The sequence below is a fragment of the Phycodurus eques genome, chromosome 22 (assembly GCF_024500275.1).
Source record: "Phycodurus eques isolate BA_2022a chromosome 22, UOR_Pequ_1.1, whole genome shotgun sequence".
Lineage (NCBI taxonomy): Eukaryota > Metazoa > Chordata > Actinopteri > Syngnathiformes > Syngnathidae > Phycodurus > Phycodurus eques.
The window spans coordinates 3,779,234-3,801,923 of NC_084546.1; the positions used below are offsets into that span (position 1 = coordinate 3,779,234).

Sequence of the window (22,690 nt, forward strand, 5' to 3'; positions counted from 1 at the left end):
AAAAGGTGTGTGACGATACAATGTCCGTGGGTGGCGAGATGTTAAAGCCTTCTGAGAATGAGTTTCATACCCTCCTTGCACTCCAGTGCCACCCGCGACTCCAGGTTGTCCATCTGCATCTGGAGCCGCTTGAGCGTCAGGTCACTCTCGCGCGACTTGCGCTTGTAGGCAATGAGCACCATGACGATGGCGAGGAGCAGCAGGGCGCCGGCCGCCGCAATGCCGATGATGGCCGTGCTGCTGAGCGGGCTGTCCGACGTGATGTGGACCACGCCGGGCGAGAACTCAATTCCACCCACGCGAGCCTGAGGTCAGAACATGGGCGACTTACGACTGACAACAGTGACGTGTAAAAATATTTCATGCAGTTCACAACAGTTTACTGTGCCAAAAAGGTCACTTGAAACATTAGGTAATCGCTTGCCCTCCCTCAAACCCTGCCACACCCCCTGACATCTGGATTTTGGTCTGTTTTACTGCCGCTTCTCCTGTCTCATGAAAGAAACGATGCATCTCAGACTCTTTTTTTATTGGCTTCAGTATGGCTGTCTAGACAAACAAACTACTTTACTGCTTCATAAGATTTCTCTGATTCGGTCCGAGACAGACATATTGATACAAATCTATTGTGTGCAAACTTCTGCTTCTCTCATTGTTTCATAGCAGTCTTGCCCAGGTGAAAACAGTAAGAAGCATATGGCCATAAATGGAGTCCTTATTGAGTTTCCCGCAGTCCAAATCCATAAGGCTCACTGGTTTGTCTTGTGGGCAGCAATGACAAACACACGGACAATCAGTCTGTCTGGAGACAAACAGAAGGCAACACTTGTCTGTTGCTGCATGGATTTTCGCTGGTGTCACTCACCAGAACCTTGTGGCGGCCCGTCAGGTTGGGCGACTCACAGAGCAGCTGGCTGTCGGACACGGTCAGCATGCAGGGCTTCTCGCCGATGAGAACGGTGTAGTTCATCTTTCCGTTTCCGCTGCTGGTGGGTGGGAGGAAGTTCCGCCCCTACAGGGAAGCAAAAACAAACAAAAAAACCTCTCTAGCCACGAAGAAAAGCCGCTGATAACATCTTGAGAGTGAATGTACCTTCAGTATGATGGGCGATCCGGGTTTAAGCTCCAGCACGCCGGACGTGCTGAGAGGCTCGAACTCGGGATTGGGATAGTAGATGAAGTTGGTGTTGTTGAGCGCCATGACGGCCTGCACGTCATCCAGCTTGAAGCCAAACTCGTCGGGCCTCTCTGGCGCCTCCTGCTCCTGGGCCAGACTGATGGGAAGCTCCGGGGCCTGACACTGCATGGATGTCGGGCTCAAGACCTCGCACAACTGGAGGCCACAAGATCGGAATGACTCTTGACTTTCTCCTCGGCTTTCAGCTATTTATAAAATATTGTTTTAAAAACGAGACTGCTTTGTCTGATATGTCTGTATGGAATTGTCAGTCTCACGACAGCAGCCAGAAAAGGCCTCGCACAACATTGTTGAGACGCCAACAATAACCTTCAGCGTGAGGCCGCTCCGACTGGCGCCTGTCGCTTTAATTGGGTCCTTGAACGTCACACTGGACACATCAGGAAAAGGACTGCCAGATGTCCCTGTCATGTGTCCTTGCTCAAAGTTGACTGGATTATTTGTGTGTGTGTGTGTGTCGGAGACTTACACCACAAAGGCATGGTTGTGTGAGTTTGGAGTGGAAGAACTTGAATATGGAACCTTTAACCTTTATCCGTAAGGCTAAATACATAAGTCGTGCCGATTCTAGCACCTGCTTTTGTTCACTTATCTTCAGTCAATTCAAAAGAGACCTTTGGATGGGGTGAAGAAAAGGCTAGAAAGATTCTGATAAGGGACAATCTCTGTGGATATCATTGCCTCTGGATGGAAATAAATTTCATCACCCACTATTAATTTCAATTCTCTGACTTTGCCCTTCTGTTGACCCATTTTACATCACCATGGCACCAGAGACAAGCAGTCCAAGTTGACTTACGTTGAGTGTTTCATGATTGTTGTATTTGGCTCTGATGAGCGGCGTCTGGATAATGTCCAGGTTGGTTCCTGTCACTGTCACCCGAGTGTGTCCGCTGCAAAAGGGAGAAAGAAAATGGTGGTTCACCACACTGTAGGACAGTGATGCATCCCAACGCAGCAGTTGGGTTGTTAAACCAAACTATTTGAGATCTGAAGTACAAGCGCTTCTGAAAAATAAAATGTGGTTTCCTTGGTCCCTACCTGTAAATGCTCCATTCGGGTTCTATCTTGGTGATAGTGGGGTCCTCCACGTACTCAAAGCGCAGGTCCTTCTGGAGCTGGGCCTTGTCGATGCTCACCGACACCAACACGTTGCCATAGCCGTTCAACGACGCGTGTGTGCGGCACGTCAGCCACAGGCCGTCGCGCCTGCGGCGGAAGAGCGAGGGGTGAGAAACTGTGTAACCAGGCCACATTTGAGGGTTAAGTCATGGTTGCTTAAATTATTGAACTGCCCTTTAACTGAATTGATGCTGCATTCCAGAAAACTGGGACCTTTTATGCCTCTCACTTGGAAAAGTTGGAGTTCAGTTCCATAACTTAGTTTCTTCATGGCGGCCATCCATGGAGAGGCACTAAATGGTTATACTAGACTACAATTGAACACAACTTAATTCCCATAGACATTTTTGTGTGGATATATTGCTATATCCTCCATATTTGCAGTAAAATGTCTAAATAGGTAAGCTTACCATGGCAGTTAGCGTTGTTTTTATCCCAGTTTTCTCAAATACCGCATTAGCTTATCGGTGCGTCACTTCGCCAATAAGAGTATGAATGTCTCGTGATGTTCTTTTCTGACCATATTTAGGGATGAGGGTGGATCTTAAGGGCACGCATCTTGCTGTTGTCAATCACAGCGGAGACACGCCCTCAAGCACAGCCAGCCTTATCAGCTAATCGAGAGCATAACTTACAGAAGGAGCCTGGTGCTGTATTGAAGGAGACATGAAAGCGGTGATGGAAAACGGAAACTCATTAGGAGGATATTTATGGAGATCATAAATCCGGGGCGGCTCGTTTTGCCAATGACTTGAATATAATCTGATTTCTTGCGGCCCTGGAATGTCTGTGCAGCTCTTTTATATGACGCAGTGTGTGCCTTTAATTGACTGCCTAAGCGGGGAAGGTCAGGAAAGGGGCGCACGTCGGCAGACAACTAACTTGAGAAAGGTGCACGGCTGGTCCTTAAACATGATGGACACGTTGCTGCCGGCGTCCAGGTGGCTCCCTGTGATGCTGACCACTGTTCCCCCGGAGACGGGCCCTCTGCTTGGCTTGATGCTGTGGATCCTCGGAATCTGAAGAGAGAGGCGAGAGAGAGAGAGAGAGAGAGAGAGAAAGAGAGAGAGAGAAGGCAGTTAAAAATAACATCCACACATCACACCTTTACAGTTTCACACATTAAGTAAAGAACCATGGCCTGGCTCGCAGCCACGGTCGCCATTATATATGATATTGCTGCACAAAACGAAGACATTGTGGCAAAAAGCCAAACATGAATTGACCTCTTACCACAAAGTAGTAGTATTTGGACGACTTGGCCGTGAATTCCGGCCAGCACTCGCCGACGCCGACGCACACCTTAACGTTCCCCGTGTACTGACTCTTCTCGGCGCGGCCCATCTCGCACACGATCCTGTGGACGCAACGTTAGCGACACCTGCCATTTCAAATAGTCCTGGGGGTGGTCTGTCCTCAAGGGTGCCCACTCACTGCTCTGCCGGGATGTAACCCTCTCGGATGGGCGTGCACTCCACCTCCGCCACCTTCACGTTGCCCTGGATCTCGCGGAACTCCAGGCCCAGGTTGTCGCCGCGAATGGTGACGAGGGTGCCGCCTTCCCTGGGACCCCGCAGAGGAGTAATCTGAACACAGAAAAGAGAAAGTCGTATTTTCGTATTTGAAACCCAGTCATTTTCATGTGTTTTTAAGCACATGAATGAAGACTAAAACAATGGCTTTATTAATCTGTTTTTGAGAGCCCCTGGATATCTTGTTTGCCTAATGGTAAGTGCGCCCATGTTGCAATTTTCTGTTCTTGTGTTATTAGAATGGGTGACAGGTTGAGACATAAAAGGATACTTGACAGCTTTGGGGGTCCACAACATTCCATGACGCGAGAAACGGGTGTCGTCACTGCGGTAATCGTCTTTAGAACTGTACAGATGGACGGACCGCAACGACTTAGTTTCTAGTTTCGGGCTCATCTCACTCCCCCGCATGCATCCTAATGAGCTCCAGCTTTGTGGGAGAGGCATCATCCTTGCCACATTCCACGTCCCGGATTAACAAGACCCCCCGCTGAAGGCTATCTTTGCGCCCGATGGACAACGGTATCTTGGCAAACACAGAACCGAGGCGCAGCGAGTGTCAAAAAGGGGAGTCAATGACCCGTCAATTCAAGTCGGGACGAGATAATTGAGCGTTCCATTGCGAGGTAAAGGCTTCATCGCTTTTTTCTTTTTGCTTTTCTTTCCTTGGTGTCTTTAGAGCTCGACTCTTGATTATGTCTTCTCGTTAGTGGTCCGGCTCCTCCGTCTTGTCCCAACCCCCCTCATTCCGCCAATGATGTGAAGACATATTCTGATTCATGCCGCAATAAAGGTTGATGCTTCATCGCTTTCACCAAATCTCCACGGAGGTCGCGAGTCAACACTTCAGTCATTTCCATTCCGGCATGCCCGCCTTCCCTTTCGCTGGACCCGACATTCCACACGAGCATGCTTGGAGGGGATTGCTTCTAGCCTTTCCCCCTTATTGCTTCATCAGAGTCTCTGGGACCCCGCTGCAGAGGACATTACTGGGCAATGACCGTGAGATCTTCATCCCTTTCATCTGGACATCCTTCCATTTATTTTAACTCGTGTCCTCCCCCTCCACGGTGCTCGTGTCTTCTGCGGACCCGATAAGATGCCTTCCATGCCCATCAACTGGACTTTTGGTTGTATCAGGGGCAACGGAAGTGTGCTGAGGAGGTGCACCGTAATGATTTGCCGTTGATTTCAACCGTTTCTTTTCCTATTTTTATAACGTAAGTCAATGATTTTGATCTGATTTAAGTTGTAGTCACACAGCGAGCGAGTCAGTCAACTACTGACTCCACCAAGGAAGGCACTGAAACCTTCAAACCATTTACTTAATGATTGTGATGGGTAAAATGCAGATGAAAAACAAGTGTAAAAAACATCATGACAATAACGATGACAATGCTATTTCTTTTTCTAAATTTAAGCAATTCATTGGGACTTGTTTTTCTCATGTGTCAACCTTTCAAGGGCGCCACCGGAGACTAGTGGTTAGCAGTTCTAAGGTTTGGGGTTCTCTCCGGCCTTCCTGTATGTTCATTGAAAACTAAGTTGTCCACAGGTGTGAATATGAATGTGAAAGGTTTGTCTATATGTGCCGTGCATTGGGCAAGCAACCAGTCCAGGTTGGACCCAACTTAAACCTTTTAGAGTTCCGCTAGTATCTAATAGTTCGGATCACGGTCCAGACCTCCTGAAATGGGCTAAACCAAATAGCCGGGAGCCTAGAAAGATTCATGTTTTAGTCTAACCTGCGTGATGCGCGGGTGCATGCACTTGCTGTTGATGCCGTTGTGCTCCAGCCACTGGTTCTCAGGGTGCGGGCAGTGCTGCTTGAGCGTGCAGCGGTTCTCCCCTTTGCACCACACGCAGCCAAACAGAGGGTCCGCCTTCAGGCACAGGCCGCAGCTCCCGCGCTGGGCGTCGCACTTGTACAGATGGACTGCATGCCAAGCACAGAATGAAGGTAAGACAAGGTGAAGAAGAAGAAGAGGGTAATTAAAGCGGGAGAAAATAACTCCAAACAGATTTGATCCAAAGTCTGAATCAGGGACAAATGAGTGCAAATAGGCAGAGAACAACAAACAGGAGAGGTTCTTTGCCTCATTATACCATTATCTGCGCTGCCTCACACCTCCGCATGTTTAACATACTATCACCATGGCAACGGGCCAGACGTTTTCCTCCTAATTGCGATTAGACGGAGGTGTGATCTGTCCAACTCGTGACACCCTGGGAGATGATCCTTCTTCTTCTACTGCTGCTGCCTGGGAGCTATTTCTCTAAACTTAACTGCATTTAGCAGTAGCAGAACAGGCTGCTAATTGTGAGCAAATAATAACGTCTTCATCTTTGCACGTGATGAAGCAGCATGTGACTTATTAGCCGAGGTTATTTTCCAACGACCTGCTCCGAGTAACTGTAAACAATTATATTTTTGTCGGTGTTCTTAGCAGCTGCTATGTACAATGTCTTCTCTATGGTAAGATTAAACATTTTGGATGCATTAGTTTATTCAGAGCGATGGAGGTGAGAAAAAGACGTGTCGAAGTTAACCACTCCATGAGGAAACATCAGGCGCGGCTTGCTGCACCTCAGCACACCGCCCGCCTGTTGCCATGGAGACTAACTCTGAGGGCAGCAGTGGCCTGTGCGTGTGTGTTTATAAAAGACGATGCTGACATCACGTACGCGTGTATGTGTGTGAAATGAGCAGATTAAGACCAAGCGTGTTCCATCGCTCACCTTTGTTGTGGGCGGGGTTATCGATGCTAAAGTCGCCATTCCAGATGACGGTCAGTTCCACCGCAAGGCTGCTCATCTCCATCCCGTCGTAGAAGTACTGTCGCCATTGCAACCAGGGGGGAGGAGGGAAGAACAGGGAGTCGTGAGGGAGAACGTGGCCATCATTATCTCCAGAGTGCAAAAAAAAAAAGCAAGCGGTGACACACGCTCTGCATGCAACAGGTGGCTACTGTACACACACAGAAGTCGTCACACACACACACCTTTCAAAGACTATGCTTGTGTCAGAATCATCCTTTTCGGGGAGATTACTGTTTTCCTCCTTCAGCGCTCAATCAAAGTACAATATTTGGATTGTGTGATGATTATGCACACTAATCCAACAGACACACAAGTAGTCAGAGTGATGAGGACAGCCATAAGGAGGAGATGCTTTTGTATAAACACAAGAGCGGCAAAGAGCCTTTTCCATGCTAATTTGCTGCCGACACTCAGAGTCTTGGTGCACTATAAGAGGGGACGGCTCCTCACCGACGTGTTCTGGCACTGCACCGAGGAGCTGTTGAAGCGCAGGGCGGGGACGCGGTGCTCGTTGCCCTGGATGGTCAGCAGGCACTCGTAGCCCCGCTGGCCCGACTGAGGCTGGGGCAGTTTCTTGGCCCGCAGCGTAATGGGCTTCACCACGTTCACTGGCACCAGGATGCGCTCGGCTGGCAGCAGCTGGGGACACTCCTAGGAGAGATAAAGACGAAAGGTGGTGAGGATGCTGGACGGTTCTGTGGCTATTAGTCCAAATTGGACCCCACAAAGCTCAGAAGTGGTAGAAACCAACAACCGTGGTACAAAAAACAAGACATTAATGAGGAAGTGTGAGACATGCCATGGGAAGGTAGAAACAAACAAATATGTGGTGCACCCATCAAGAATTGGAATTCAGGAAGACCTTGGATCCAATAAAACAAAAGCAAAAAATAAGGAACCCCTTCAGTCTACTGGTGGCTGCGGCGACCCCTCGCCACTCTCTGGTTTCTACCATTTCTCAACTTGGTCAAAAACAACAAGAGGACTATGGCGAAGGTAAAAATCTAAAGAAGAAGGATCCGCAGGAATACATTGCATTGAAAAATGGAAGAAACAAGAAAGGACTTACCGTAAGAAAAAAAAAAACACCCACAAATGACGAAACCCATAAATAGAGAAGCGGTAAGGATGACGGATGGAGAGAAGGCAGGACGTAAAGGAGCGTAAAGAAGGCAACTCAGACATTTGCCAAATTTTTACGGCAGTTGAACTGAAGAACAGAATGAGAGCGAGGGGAAAAAATCCGTTAAGTGACAGGCAGAGCTTGGGCATGTCAAAAAGGGCGAAGAAGAAGAAGAAGAGAAGAAGAAGAAGAAGAAGAAGCAGCAGATAAGGCGAGCCAACGTGGTGCATGTTCAACCGCACGATAACGCTCGTGTGGAGTTTATTAAGAGCCACTTGATTGAGTTTGCCTGAGTAACTGACTGGATGGCTCCTCAGCAAGGGAGGTGACAGTATTCACAAAGTCATTATAGATAAATGACACACACACGCATAGAGCGAGAGGTGGTGTGTTTGCGCTTCATTTTCCTACATTTGGAGAATGAATATAAGTGGTAGGGTGCCGCGCACACACATTTAATACGCTTGAACAATGGCCGCCGTTAATGCGATCCGCCTGACGGAGGCGAAGGCAGACGAGTGTGACTTAAATCCAGAAGACACAGATCTACGCCGATAGCGCCGTATGCTGATGACGAGGTGTCCGAAGGCAACACTTTGTCACAAAGAAGCTAAATTGCAGGCAGATAGACAGAGAATCTCCTTGAGAAAAACAACAAGGCAGCAGTGCTCGCATCATCTGCTGCCATGGAAACGCGGAGGAGCACTTCAAAATGCACCATTAGTTCAATCATGATGAATATTTATACTGCTATTACAAAATAAGTGCCACAAAAATATAAAAATATAACACATATTGATCTGATAAGACTTAAGTGGGATTTTGGAGAGAAAGTAATGAAGTCGAGAAAGGAAACATTTTTGTTTTTTCCTAATTCACTATACTTAAAAGATATACGTATTTACTTTATTTGGTATTATTATTATTTTTATCAAAATAAAAAAGATCATTAAAAAAAGTAAGATTTTATATGAAAAGTAATGCAGTATCAAGAGTGAAAAAATACTAACCATAATCAAAAATCTTTTGCATTTTGTTTTAAATTACAAAACACTTATTTCAGTTGGATTTTATCCTGAAACTACTTTAGTAGCAAAAGCTTAAAAAAACCAAAAACAAACAAAATAAACAGTATTTTTTAATAGACAAATTGTGTGTGTGTGTCTGTGTGTGCGTGTGTGTGCACGTGTGTGTGCACTACTGATGCTCGTGGTGATGCCGGTCGCCACCTGAGATTTATGTCGACGTTACGTTGATGTAATGTCAGTTGTGTTTATCGCCAGCCTCACACCCCCTCCTGGACGCCTGGGATGTGATAAATAATATGGGCGGCGCAGATACGCCCCACCATACACAGCGCAAACACTCACACACACACATTGCCACAAATAAAAACACCATCAGCTTCCGAGCTGCTGGGAGATGAGAGCAGAGAATTGCGATAAAGCGAAATAGACAAACTTTCTGTGCTCTGGGAGTGTAGAGGAAAAACGTGCATGCACTATGTAAACACGTGTATCCCAGTCAGGCCAATAAACGAAAATGGACGCTCCCGAAGCACACAAGTTTTAAGTGTTGACTTCTACGGCAGCCTGTTAGGCTGCAAACGAGTTGGACCTGAATTGTGTATCCCGCTGGTTCGTGCTACATAGTGTACAAAGATCACATAACCTCGTTGGTAAAACCAATTCCTCACAAACATTGATTTGTTATGGCTCTCCCAATATTAAAATATATTAAGCAACAGGTAGATGACTTTAGAAAGATGTTCACGTACTTTTTAAGGCTATTGGAGAGCACATTATGAGCCCAGATGACAGGAAGTCTCAAGTCAGCGCCATCCTTGCGAGTCGGCTCCGCGCCCTGACCCCGCATTGCCGCCGACTCCCTCGCTCAGTTCCTTTTCTGTTGGGGAACCTGATTAAACGCGCTAATTGGAGGCTAGTGGGAGGTGTGAAGGGCGGTGACGGCGACCGAACAGGAAGCGGCGTGGGAGCCGTGAAGGCCTCTTTCTCGGCGTAGTTTCAAGTCCCGTAATTATAGCCGCCGCGAGGTGTGAAGATGAGCGACATCTCCAGCTTTCGCACATTTCCTCGCAGGGATCTCGCTCTCTCCTGAGGTCCATTCATCACCTCGACATTTCCAATATCTCCTCGTTATGCGCACCTTGCTTTTCTACTGGAATTCTGCTGCTCATAGAATTCGCTCGTTCCTCACTTTAGGGTCTTTTGGTTATGTCTGCAGACTCTTCTCCGAAGGACTTGCTCACCTTCAGCTTCCCGTTGCTGACATGGCCAACCAGCAGCTATTAAAGTTGGCATTTAGCTGGCTTAATAAAATCATCCTGATCAATATAGTTGTGGTAAATAAACTCCTTGGAATTGATCAGTGTGACTCCGAAGCACTTAATGCTCCTTTTGCGCTGAGCGGTAGTAGCTATTGTTCTGCTGAAGAGGCTATGATAAACTAGAACAAAGTGGTTAATAAGGAAGTTGGATGGCCCTAAAGAAAAGCTCAACACGCAGGTAAACATTGCTAATTGGGTAAACAGCTGCATCTTATGCCCACTGTAACGACGTGACTGGGAATATTTTTGTTGTTAGGCTAATCCTGGGGGCTAAATCCTTGAGACGTGCGAAGGACAAAGTTTGGCAAGTGTCTGAGCCGCGTGCCCTGTGCCACCGCCGGCATGAATAAAACAGCGCCAGCTCCATGCTCGCCGCGGGTTTTAATGCCGCGCCGCCGCGCATACTAACGACAGGCTCAACCAGTGGGCAGAGAGGCGGGATGACTATCATTAGCATAGCGTGGAGGGATTATTTCCAAAGCTGCTCGGAATCTCTTCATTGTATCGGAGGCGGAAAGATCAACGCCGACTTGTTGCCGTTTGGGAACGGCGTACGCGCGTCCAGAAATCCGGAGGCGAGGGCACGACCTTGGATTGGAGAGGTTAATAAAAAGCAAATTAAAAGTCTTTAAGGCTGCAAAACACCTGCTTTCCCCCAACACGGCTCATCAAAACAGACTGTGCCATTAATGTGCAAATGCATAATCCCTCTCGCTTTATTTTTGGCTTTTCTTGAAAGTCAGCAACACAATGGGAAGAGGATTGGCACATTATTATCCTCGGTCAATATTGACCGCCAGCGTCTGAGTTAATTGGAAAGTAAACCGGTAAAGACTGGGCTCTGACGAAGCAGAAGGTTCAAAAGGATAATGGAAGGCGTCAGGAAGGAGGGAAAATAATATCTTGCGTGCAGGTTGAATGGCTCCGGGGAAATATTGGTGGAATAACACAATTGCGAGCAGACTGCTCATCAAAGCAGACGATCTGGCCCGCCGAGTCCCTACGCTCGTCCAGCGCCACTGATCTTCATCATCGCTCACCTCGGGCGAGGATTAGCCGCCCACCGACTCCCAGCAAGACTGCCCCGCCTCATGGTCCCAAACCTAAACCAAAGTGAGTCATCTCCTGCTGTTGGGGTTTTAGGAACATGGCTGGCGGAGGTGGCCGCCATTACGATGGACAATTCACAGCCGTTAAGATGTCTCAGGGAAGAGCGACAGCCACCCGGAACTAGCTTTTATTAGCTCCAGCCAACCAAGCCAAACTGCTGAAAGGTGTTTCAGTCTCCAGAACGACCTCACACACTAGCCAGCTGCTTAAACTGGCTGCAAGTTTGGACCCAGGCAAACTCACCTCTGGCTTCTTGACTCGGCCCTCCTGGAAGGAGCACGTGCGAGGGTCGTGCGTGCAGTCGTGTCTGTATTTGCACCAGTGGCACTGGTATGGGCTGCTCACGCATGACAAGCACCTACACAAAGAGCAAAAAAAACCCAGTATGCTCACTTAGCCTACAAAGGTCGAACTAGGCAACACAGTGTAAGACTTACGACTTGTGCACGCTGCAGTTGTAGAAAACGAAACTGGTGTTTGCGAAAGCCAACCCGGTCTCCTTGGACTTGAGATAGAGCTGCACGATCTGGTGGTCGCCTGGAGGAAACACAGCACGTGCTACGGTGTGGAATTTTATCACTTGTTCACACGCCAACAGAAGAGCCGCAAGTGTTGCGCTTGTTGCAACGGTATCGTCATGAGGGGGGGGTTGAGAGAACCTTGCAGGAGACGATAAGGTGGGAACACGTCTCCCTCGGGATGGAAAACGGTCTTTGAGGGAGTCTCAGACAAGCTAAAGTGGGAATGCAATGAAACGCTGTACCTCATCTGTGTCCTTTTGTCTGGCTCTAATGAAGGGCTTCATGTTTAATTCATTATACACACACACACGCTGGCACACAGGTCACCTCGCCACCGTCAACGCGGCCCACTCATTCTCCAAGCCTGACTAACAAAGACAGAATCATTCATCAATCAAGGTAAAACACCCCTGACAGTGGATCCGTCCTAATTAGGTCACCTAAAAGTTACCTTGAAGGCTGCTAACGCTAACGTCGCCCTCCTCCCAGGCCCCCCTCTCTCTTTGTGTCAACCAAGAACTAGCTAATTAGTCCCAGGGGGAAAGAAAACGACGGAAATAGAAGTTCCGCGGAGATCGGTTTGGACGCGTCCTTACTTTTGTCAACGACGACGCGCGGCATCTCCTTCTCGGCCGGGGAGAAGCACTTGATGCGATTGCCCTCCACCAGGCCGTTCATCTCTGCCAGGTCCTCGAAGGTGCAGTTCACCCCCCCGGAAAGCTCCGGCACGTTGTGGGCTTCCAGGACCAACTTCGGGAGAAACAAAAGATGGAAAAACATGTTGTTGTCACCATCAAGAAACATCAAAGAAAGTCTTGACCAGTAAAAACAAGTGATATACACATAACCAGACAATTACATCATACTTTTGACACCATTAAAGAAGCAAGTCCAAGGTCAATTCTACAACACAAACAATTAAAAATCAAGGTTGTCCCAAACCTTAGCACATAATCGTGTTTCGCTCATTGTGCTTCAGTCTGTCCTGAGAGTTGCTTATGAATTTGTTCTTCGACCTTGGAGAATAATTTCTTTCTGACCGGTCCTGGTCATATTTCAGCCTCTTTTTCTTACTGGACCTTGACTTCTTTTCAGCAGACACCCAAAAAAACACGATAAAAGCCTATTTTTACTTGACCTCTGGACCTTGATTTAAAGTGCTGGACACTGACCTCATCTCTGGCTCTGCCTGGGGTCCCTGCCAGGCTGAACTCAGCGGTTTGGTCTATATCAATCAGGCAATTCTTGTACACCACTATGTTCTTCAAGTCAAAATTAGATTTAGAGAAATGTTTTGTGTGTTATAGCTGTTCCGGTGTTAGCTTGTAGACTGCATTCTGTGCCTCTTACAAGGAAGAAGTCCTTGGTCCCAACACTCTGGATGTTCCTGAGAATTAAAAGGGATGCAGATTTACCCTCTCCACTTGAAAATGCAGCATCAGCTCAGCACCTAGTGAACTTTGCGCGGTTGAAGACAATGGGGGGAAAAAAGCCGTCCTTGAATATAGAACGCTGGAAGCAGGTGTACAGGGGTCAAGACTGGAATATACATATTGATGGGATAAGCGTGTCTGCGGTCAAGGCTTTGATTTGCGACGAGGCCCGTTCACACGTGGCCAACGCTGCCTCAGCGACGGCGGAAGGGCCGAGCTCAGCTGTTTTTAGATTGCGCTTTAATGAAGTCGGACTGTGGGGGTCTAGGCCTTCGTCGCCAACAAGTTCGATTGCTTCTTTTCAAACAGCAATAATAACAATTCCCATTGTGTTATCTTCCTAATATAAAGTCAAAGAAAGGTGAAGGAGGACGCCTTGTGGCCTGCAGTCATCCACTTGGGAAACATACGGCGTCACCTTAGGGTAAAACTCCACACTGGGAAAAGGTTAAGCACTCATGTGGAGGCTCCGAATGAGAACACACACACACACACACACACACACACACACACACACGCAGTCTATGAATACCATTAGAGTGGCGCAGAGGTGGAAAAGCAACAATGGTGCTCATGACCCTCGGAGCAACACAGATGGGAAATGATCATTCAGGCCTGACCTCAGTAAATCAAATAGTATTGTACGAGGGTGCACATTGGCTATTCATGCGCAAGCCATATTTAAGGCTCAGAGGGGAAATGGAAATGTGGGCATCACTGCTGTGTTTGAATTATGAAGTGGTTGCAATAAAAAGGCCACACTGACTGGTCAAAGGGAGAATGAGCGTGTACATGTGTAAGGAATATCTATACAGTGGTGTCTTGAGATTCGGGATATATCCTCTGCAAAGAACGACGAATATTAATGCGACTTAATGAGGAGCTGAGACAATCTCCATGTACCGTAGATCGGTATGTCTGAGTTATACTGCGCCCAGGTGGCCAAGGCGCACACACCAAAAGGAGCAGCACACTGTCTAGTGAATTGAAGCAAAAACTAAAATGTTTGGGGCACTTCCATTCATTTCAATGGGTAAATAGGATCGGAGTGTTTTTAGTACAACCATGCACATGGAACAAATGAAACTTGTATCTCAAGGCACTTTTGTATCAAAATACTTGTGGAGGGCCGGCAATACACTATCCAGGGCAAATGTGCTGCGTTTCCTGCCAAGCATCCAATACAATGCCAAGCAAATACTATGGGATGTTAATGAGTGTTTCATTGGATAGGACAGCACATTTGCACAGCCGGGATTTGAGTTGTGTTGCTGTTGGCAGGCTGCGCCATCCATGTAAAGAGTGGCCACTAATCAGAAACGAGCGTGCCATAATCACGTTGTCCGAGTGTCAATCCATCTCTCGTGAGTGCTTTTTTCGTAATGAAGACGGACGGGATCACGACGTGGACTCACCGTCACGCTGAACTGGGAGACTGAGATGTTGCTGGGATGCACGCTGAGGCGCACGCACTGCTTGATGTCGGACGCAAAGCGGCGAGGCTCCGACGAGCGCTCGCATTTCTCCTTTCTGGTGCACCTGCGGAATTTAAAATAAAAATACAAGAGAAGTAGTGTTATTCATGAGACACATATACACACACACACACACATGCATGCACCACATGCATGCAATGTTGAGAACATTCCTTGTATTTCCTCTGCGGGGGGATACTCATTACAGCGCCCTGTGAATCGACCGCCAGAAGACATAGGTGTGTGTTTAAAAACAATGGCGACTCTATACGTGTAAGTGGAGCGGGCCCTTTGTGAAAGTCTTAATGACTGGTATTCATGGGCAATGCCAAGAGCAGGTGGAGGCAGTGGTTTATATTCCTTTTGAGAGCAGACCAGGTGGTCTAATCCCATACTGTGCAGCATGCAGGAAAAAAAAACAAGTTTTATTTTAGTTTGGGTTGTCCACTTTCAAGACATGTACATGCGCAAAGAAAGACTTAAATGTCAGTAAATATAACAGGTTGGGGTCAACACTGGTGGCACTGAAACCCTGATACTGATTGCATTGTGCATGTCATGACAAAACCTTAGTTCAAGTGCAAAAAGATCAAAACCAATATGGGCACATCTCGGGGGTGTTGTTCATTCAAGCTATAGTGCTGTCACATTGTCGGCCAGGGTAAACAAACGCTGCACCTTTAAATGATTAGCAACAATGCACATTCAAATAGTGGTTTGGATTCAGTCCATTAGTGAACGTCACTTGGGGGGGGGGGGGGGCCTTTAAAAAGATGACGCAATTAAGAGAGATCAAACGAGAGAAGGCCACACAGATGGCTCTGTTGCTGACCAGCCGCCTCCGCTGATGATGATGATGTGTGGGTGGTATATTTCATCACAAAGCCGACCTTTGATGAGCTAATTGACTCTCACGTTGCAGATGAGGTCAACACGGGCCAGAGAGGTCTCCAATCAGGACGGACTGGGAATTAGAATTGTGTTGTGATTCGCTCGGAGAGCTTGTTGACATGCAGTATCAATGATACGTCTCTTAAAATGGGTTTCCTTCATAATATACAATCAAGAATGTTTTTATATTATTTACGTGTCATCCCAAAAAAATCCACTGCGCAGTCCCAGCTGGAAGCCAATTAGCATATAACTGCATTATCACACACGCAGTGTATGAGAAAAGCGATACATACTGCACGAATAGCCAGAGGCTGCGTGCGCTACTGTGTCACACTCGAAATGACACACTTTCCTATGTGGAAACACACGCACACACGGAGTGGTGCTATCATTACGAGTGCTGGTCCACATAGCACAAAAACGCATGAAGGGGCCTGTGGGAGAGTCATTACCTGGCCCACTGGCCACGACCCCACCGTGGCCACGCACACATACACACATTGTGTGTAAGCCAATGCATCCCTCTCATCAGTGAGTGGAAAATGACACTTGAGCTCAATTTGAATAATGAATCAGTCTTCGCATTTTAAGAAAAAGTGGAACAAAGCGCCCCCGCGCAGCGGCTTAACGTTGCGTCTTCGACATAAACTCTGCCATCGTTGTATGCGTGCTCGTAATGGTGCTATGATGAGGTTTGTGAGCCAAAACACACACAAACACACACGATGAGTCTGGTGAGGGAGCGATCTAATGGAGACTTTGGTGTGTGTGGCGCACTTATTCGGCCATTTGTCTGATATACGTGATGCCCCCCCCCCCGAAGATGCCATTTGGACCACGTCCTCTCTATATTACACAGCTCTATCTGCTTGGAAAAGGCACTTTAAGGGAAACAATAAAAAAATATGATACGTAAAAATACTAATACAATTTGATAACTTATTTAAAAAAAATCTTTAAATGTAATATGTATTTTAAAACATGACAAGTTACAAAGAAGCACCACAATTGGACATAATGAGGATATTTAAACATGATGCACAGAAATAAATGGCCACCTGCACAAGCTAATGAGAACAATACAATACTGTATATTTTTGTCCTAATGGGATGTGAATGATGCTCTTTAATGTGTTTTGTGTGTGCAGTACAACAGTACACACATGTATTGATCTGGTGTAGACTCACTGATTACTTCTATGAAAAACAATACGACCACTATACACACTGTATGCAAACACGGTGTGACCTCTGATATCGATTTTTGCTGCGCAGTTTCGAATACAATACCAACACACGTGATTAAATAGCTACATGTCCGCGATTAAGCATTTAAAGTGGACAAATATTAACATTGTCAATACAACTCTGTCAATTCTACGACTTTTATTTACTCCGACACTTTGACGATTTCTCCACTGCGTCTCGTCCATCAGTCTCGATGGATGAAACACAACCGCCGCTTCACATCACTTCATTTAACTGTCATCCCCACCAAATCCACCGCAGCGCCCCCCCCCCCCCCCCCAGGTTTTTGGGGAATTGCTTTCTCATGCAGGTGTCTGTTTCACTGTGTGTGTGTGTGTTTGAGTACTTCCAAGCAGACACTGAGCGATGGACCTGACTGTGTGTGTGTGTGACAGTGACAGCAGAGATGCAACTTGGAGGTGCACAGCGCTTCGTTCCATCCTGATGCCCCTGTCACTTCGTGCCCTTGTTCCTTTCTCTCAACTCACCACTGCACTCGGCAAGAGGTGGAGGGTGAAGTGGGGTCGGGGGTGAGACACCAGGTGCCCCCCCCACAACACACACTCTGGGGACAGTCATCCTCGCCTGGACACACACATCACACTGTAAGCATCCTCTGGTCAGACAGACAGAACTTACAGTCATATATTCTTTATATTACTAAGACAAGGGCGTGCAAAATCCTCTCGGACCCTCCGCACCCCGGTCAACAGCTCTTCCAGCTCCTTCCCTCAGGTAGGCGCTACCGATCAATGCAAACTAGAACTAGTAGACATCCCAACAGCTTCTTCCCTCTTGCGATCAACTTCTTAAACACCTAACCTATAATTCCATTACAACAAGCTGGCAAATTTTGTATTTTTTATTTTTGACTGAGTTCGTTGTCACATGTCACTGTAGTTGTCTCGCCATGCTGCACTATTTGCATATACTGGCCACTCATGCCAGAGTAGCATCTGCTCCATTTGCACACTGATTGGGGAGTATCCTGTAACATTTGCACAACCGACATCGTCCCAGATGATCGCACTACTCGTCACTTTAAACCGCCATGCACTCCTTGAAGTCTCGGCGCCCCTTTGCACAATGGTCATTGCACCGGTCTATTGCAATATTAGTCATTCGAACTGCTCGAAGTGCTAGAAGACTGCATCTTTTTGCACAATTGTTTTTTGTCAATGTCTTTGTCTCCAAAGTGTTCTGTAAATTGAGTGTCTGTTGTACTAGAGCGGCTCCAACTACCGGAGACAAATTCCTTGTGTGTTTTGGACATACTTGGCAAATAAAGATGATTCTGATTCTGATCCTCTGCAAAGAATGCCTAATCTTAGTGCCGTACTGATGAACTGGAGGAGTTGTGCTGACAAACAACCATTCACACTCACATTTACACTGAATGACAATTTGGAGCCTTCAATGACCTAATCCTGCATGTTTTTGGAATGTGAGAGGAAAATGGGGGAAGGTCAAAGCCTGGATTCGAACCTCCAACCTCACAACTGTGTGCTGCCTGAGCTACAACAAGCCAAACTAAATGTTTGTTTTCACTTGTAAGTGTGTTGTGTGCGTTTCGCTCATGGTTGAAAAACTCCCCTTTAGTGTTTGATTCGAGCCTGGCCAAACACAATTAGTCCGTGGTGGTTTTAATTAGCCTAAGTCGGTAATGAGCACTGGTAGCGGAGGTAAGAGGTGAGCGTGAGCACGCAGACATGTGGCGGGCACGGAATTAAACCAGAAACAGCGCGCAGAGTAAACATCCCACGGTTCGGCCAATTAGTTGTTTTTTTTGTTTTGTGTTTTTTCCGGCGGAAAAGGTTACTCATCTGACAGCAGACGAGATGTCCCGGGAATACGTTTTCAATTTGGGAGACGAGAAGCTCGGCGGCATGACTTGCAAGTTTGATGCCGCCATTTTGCCTGTTTAGGGGTTTGTTGCAGCGAGTCTGCGCATTTGATATGCGGCCCTTTGATTTTGCCTTCTCGTTTGGTCGACCAACCTCCGTATTTCCATCAGCGTACAACGTTTAAGCCTTAAATACTATTTGAGAGCAATAAAAATACCCTAAATGTCATTCTTTATCCCTGAAACTTTATGGCTGATGATGTGTGTATTTTTTTATGAGTGGTAACAATGTACAAGAGGAAGCTTGAAAGAGTCTCAAGCACTGTCTATGTTTCCACCATGTTTGCATACATGCCCGCAGAAAAACGGCCTTTAAAGGGTCATGGTGGAATCTCGCAACAGTGAAAAAGTGTTGCTTATCGGTAGCATACTTACCTGTAGCAACCCATGTAGTTAGCCTTGCAAAAACAGTAGCCTACTGCATGAACTTGAAGGATCTGATGTTGATAAGGAGTTTTGCTTTAGTTTGAATGAATTGATTCCTATCTTTGAAATAAATGATGTATATTTTATTTTTGAGCATTGTTGCCCTCTTTGTTGGACGTGCCCCCATTTAGTTGTTCTGCCGCGTCTGACAGCAGGTAAGGCTTAAATGCAATTTTAAAGCATTTTATTACAAGTTTCAGTAAAATTGTACAATACATGAAATGGACTCATCTCGCGGTTTGCCATTGATTGCACGGGCAAGAAGCTCTTCAACAAACCTTAAGTGTAGCAGGATCGATGCTTATGAACGTTTGTCCAGGGGAAAGATCAAGCAGCTATACATCAGATTCGCTCTTAAAATGTGGGAAGTAGGATTTAAATAGTCGCACTGAGGGCAGATAAGGAGAATGTGTGGAAATGTATAGACGAGCGCTGTGGGAATATTTTTGCTATCCAGGCCAAAGGCAGAGACTCAAGATAGCAATTACAAAGCGCAAGTTATCACAGCATTAACATCAATTTAGATGACGGCAGACGCGACTTGACATCCGTGCTAAATACGACAATGCAACTCGGGCAAATGCGGCGGCCAATCTGTTTGCCCGTCACGCTCGACTGCGGACTTGACGGCCTTGTTAGCCGCCGCCGTGACTGACAGCTGACAGACGGAAGTAGAACGGACGTTGACGAAGCATATGGGCAGAGGAGTTTGAGCGTGGATGGACGTCAAGGGGTCGAAGAGTATTGTGCTAAAGCGCGTATGCTTGCATGCATTAAAAGTCAAAGGAAGAAGGGAGTGTTAAGGGCTACATAAACGCTGAGTGCTTGTCAAGGGCAATGACTTCACGTATGCACACACAAACACACAGCACCCACTCCTGTTGATTTCCTCCCTATTGATTGCCTTTCTCCTCTTCCCCTCGGCTCTCGAAGCTCCCATCGCCAATCTATAGAGTAAATAAAGCCTTTGCTGCTTGAGAGCGAAGAAAAGGCTGTTTGCGCTCAAGTTCGGCGGGGTGATTTCAAGGTCGATTGGGAAACAGCAGCACAACTATCCGGGAGAACACTTTGAAGCAGCTTGGCGCTACCCTTCATGCCCCTGCCCGTACCCCTTCTTTAGCTGATGATGACAAGTGTCAACTGCACTCAAAACTCCGGGCATACAGTTGACTTCTGTGGCAAATAAACAACTCTGCCAAACATAACCGAATACATTTTGCACCCATATCCATTCGCACATTCCATCCATCTATCCATTTTCTGAGCCGCTTCTCCTCACTCGGGTCGCGGGCGTGCCGGAGCCTATCCCAGCTATCATCGGCCAGGAGGCGGGGTACACCCTGAACCGGTTGCCAGCCAATCGCAGGGCACATACAAACAAACAACCATTCGCACTCACATTCACAACTAGGGGCAATTTAGAGTTGTCAATTAACCTACCAAGCGGGTTTTTGGGATGTGGGAGGAAACCGGAGTGCCCGGAGAGAAAACCCACGCAAGCACAGGGAGAACATGCAAACTCCACACAGGCGGGGCCGGGGATTGAACCCCGGCCCTCAGAACTGTGAGTCAGACGCTCTAACCAGTCGGCCACCGTCCCCAGTCGCACATTAAGTGTTCATAATGTAGTGTTTTGCACAGTCACATATTTGGTGTGTGCGCGTGTGTGTGTAGTGGCCGCTGAAGAGATGAGCAAGTTAAAAAACTCCCATCACACACCAAAAAGTGTAGCATGACCAACAACTGCACCCAATTGCACTCCAAGCCAATAGATGGCAGCGTTGCTCCGAGACTGCCCTTAAACCATTCAGTACTGTAAAAAATACACAAAAAAAAATGAATCATAATAATATGGAATTATAATGCTTCTACTCAATGTTCAATCATCATGCCTTGAATCCCTTCCTTTTCGTTGACATTTTCCCATGAGAATTTAGCAGGATTTGGTACCGTGGAACCGTGGAACCGTCTGTTTTCATGACAAATCCATTCAGGAATGTCAGACAGAAGCATACGAAAACCAAAGCAATATTTGCCACGGAAAATCATGTAAATAATGTCCAATTAGTTCATTCCAGATACCCAAAAATATTAAAAATATATTTAACAGCTTCGGAAGAACGTGTGGAATGATGCTCACACATGAGCAAAGGTACGAACACATGAGCAAAGGTACAAAAACCGAGTGGATGAAGGAAAACTGGGACAAAATTTCAACAAAAACAGAACCTTACAAAAAGTAGGGAATACAAAAACCGAGGTTGCACTGTGCTTGAAACAGCCTTTCTTTATCTTACTATTCAATGTCAGAAAATGCTAAAAATCATTTGAAATCCATTTTCTAGCCAAGATATAACATGCTGGTTTTTGTTCTGTTTCCTGCTAAATTCTGCTGGTGCTTCTCGCTCTCTTCACACGTCTCACTCCATCCTTCTATTTGTCTATTCTTTGCATCTCGCACGCTCCGTCTTTCCTTGCACCTCCAGTCTTCGGTCAATATGCTCCTCTCGCCGCCGCGCCGCACATCTCTGCCCTCGCCGTGTCCTCGCAGCGCCAGCAGGGATGGAGGTGCTAAATGCGGGCCACTAACGCACACACTCACACACACAGCCACGCTATACCCAAGGGCTAGGACTGACACGAGAAAGCCATTTTCAATTTACGGCGGAGTGGGAAATCAAGCACCCCCCCCGTCCTCCCCCCGTCCACCCCCCCGTCCCCATCCCCGGTAGACAGACGGGAGTTTGACAGCTGGCGGTGAAGAGTGCGAATGCGTGCGACAGATGGAAAGACGTCGGCGGCGGACGGACCGGCTTCAAGCTGAATTGAGGCGGGGCTGGAAAGTGAACAGCTTAGTGTACAAATTGGGAGGTTTACATGCTGCCACCAGGCTGCTACTTTCAATGTTCCGTGACCATGCTAAAAATCATCATTTCCCATTGAAATGAATGGAAATGCAAATTCATTATTCATCATAATATTTCAACCTGTAAGTGAAGATACTGCCGCGCATGGAAGTCAAGGGACGATTGTCGCAGGACTTACGTGTTGTGCAGGACACACCAGCCGCAGTGAGGGTCTCCCGATCCGAGACATTCGCTACAGGTGGAGTACTGACCGCAGGCCTCCACCGGCATCCTGGAAAGCTGCAGAGAAGCACCGAAAGCAATATTTAAACTCCAAAAAGTCAGGGAATTATGGATGTAAACAGTTTGTCTATGAATAATACCCAATTAGCATTCTGAGAGGAAGATGCCAAATATTTGACTTTTTGACTACCGCTCTGATTTCTAGCACCGACCGCCTTCGTCCTCCGTTGACCGAGCGCCAAGAGCGGGGCAGAGCCGTCGCCTCTTGTTACCACGGTGACAGCATCTGGCCATAACAGGTGGGAACGGAGAGCCACAGTGCCCTTTTCATCCATTTATTTTGGACAGTAAACACAATGAGCGCACTCACACAGGAGCTGCTGCCAACCACTGCTCATGCCCAGACACTCCCACAAAAACTCGCCGATGCCCCATGCCACCCCACCAGG

General features: G+C 47.1%; 1 protein-coding gene across 2 annotated transcripts in view; it reads right to left on the reverse strand.

The window, feature by feature from the left end:
* The window catches only part of plxna4 (plexin A4), a 126,451-nt gene that overhangs the window by 15,797 nt on the left and 87,964 nt on the right, over positions 1 to 22,690 (reverse strand). For both annotated transcript variants that reach the window (XM_061667317.1, XM_061667318.1), the window contains exons 6-21: positions 22,198 to 22,298; positions 14,622 to 14,745; positions 12,370 to 12,523; positions 11,690 to 11,789; positions 11,496 to 11,610; positions 7,123 to 7,323; positions 6,592 to 6,688; positions 5,598 to 5,788; positions 3,755 to 3,906; positions 3,554 to 3,677; positions 3,203 to 3,339; positions 2,240 to 2,407; positions 1,998 to 2,091; positions 1,094 to 1,333; positions 866 to 1,012; positions 71 to 305 (exon numbers count right to left, since the gene is read on the reverse strand). In XM_061667317.1, the coding sequence (XP_061523301.1) occupies positions 71 to 305; positions 866 to 1,012; positions 1,094 to 1,333; positions 1,998 to 2,091; positions 2,240 to 2,407; positions 3,203 to 3,339; positions 3,554 to 3,677; positions 3,755 to 3,906; positions 5,598 to 5,788; positions 6,592 to 6,688; positions 7,123 to 7,323; positions 11,496 to 11,610; positions 11,690 to 11,789; positions 12,370 to 12,523; positions 14,622 to 14,745; positions 22,198 to 22,298 (2,380 nt within the window). The remainder of the gene's footprint in view (positions 1 to 70; positions 306 to 865; positions 1,013 to 1,093; positions 1,334 to 1,997; positions 2,092 to 2,239; positions 2,408 to 3,202; positions 3,340 to 3,553; positions 3,678 to 3,754; positions 3,907 to 5,597; positions 5,789 to 6,591; positions 6,689 to 7,122; positions 7,324 to 11,495; positions 11,611 to 11,689; positions 11,790 to 12,369; positions 12,524 to 14,621; positions 14,746 to 22,197; positions 22,299 to 22,690) is intronic.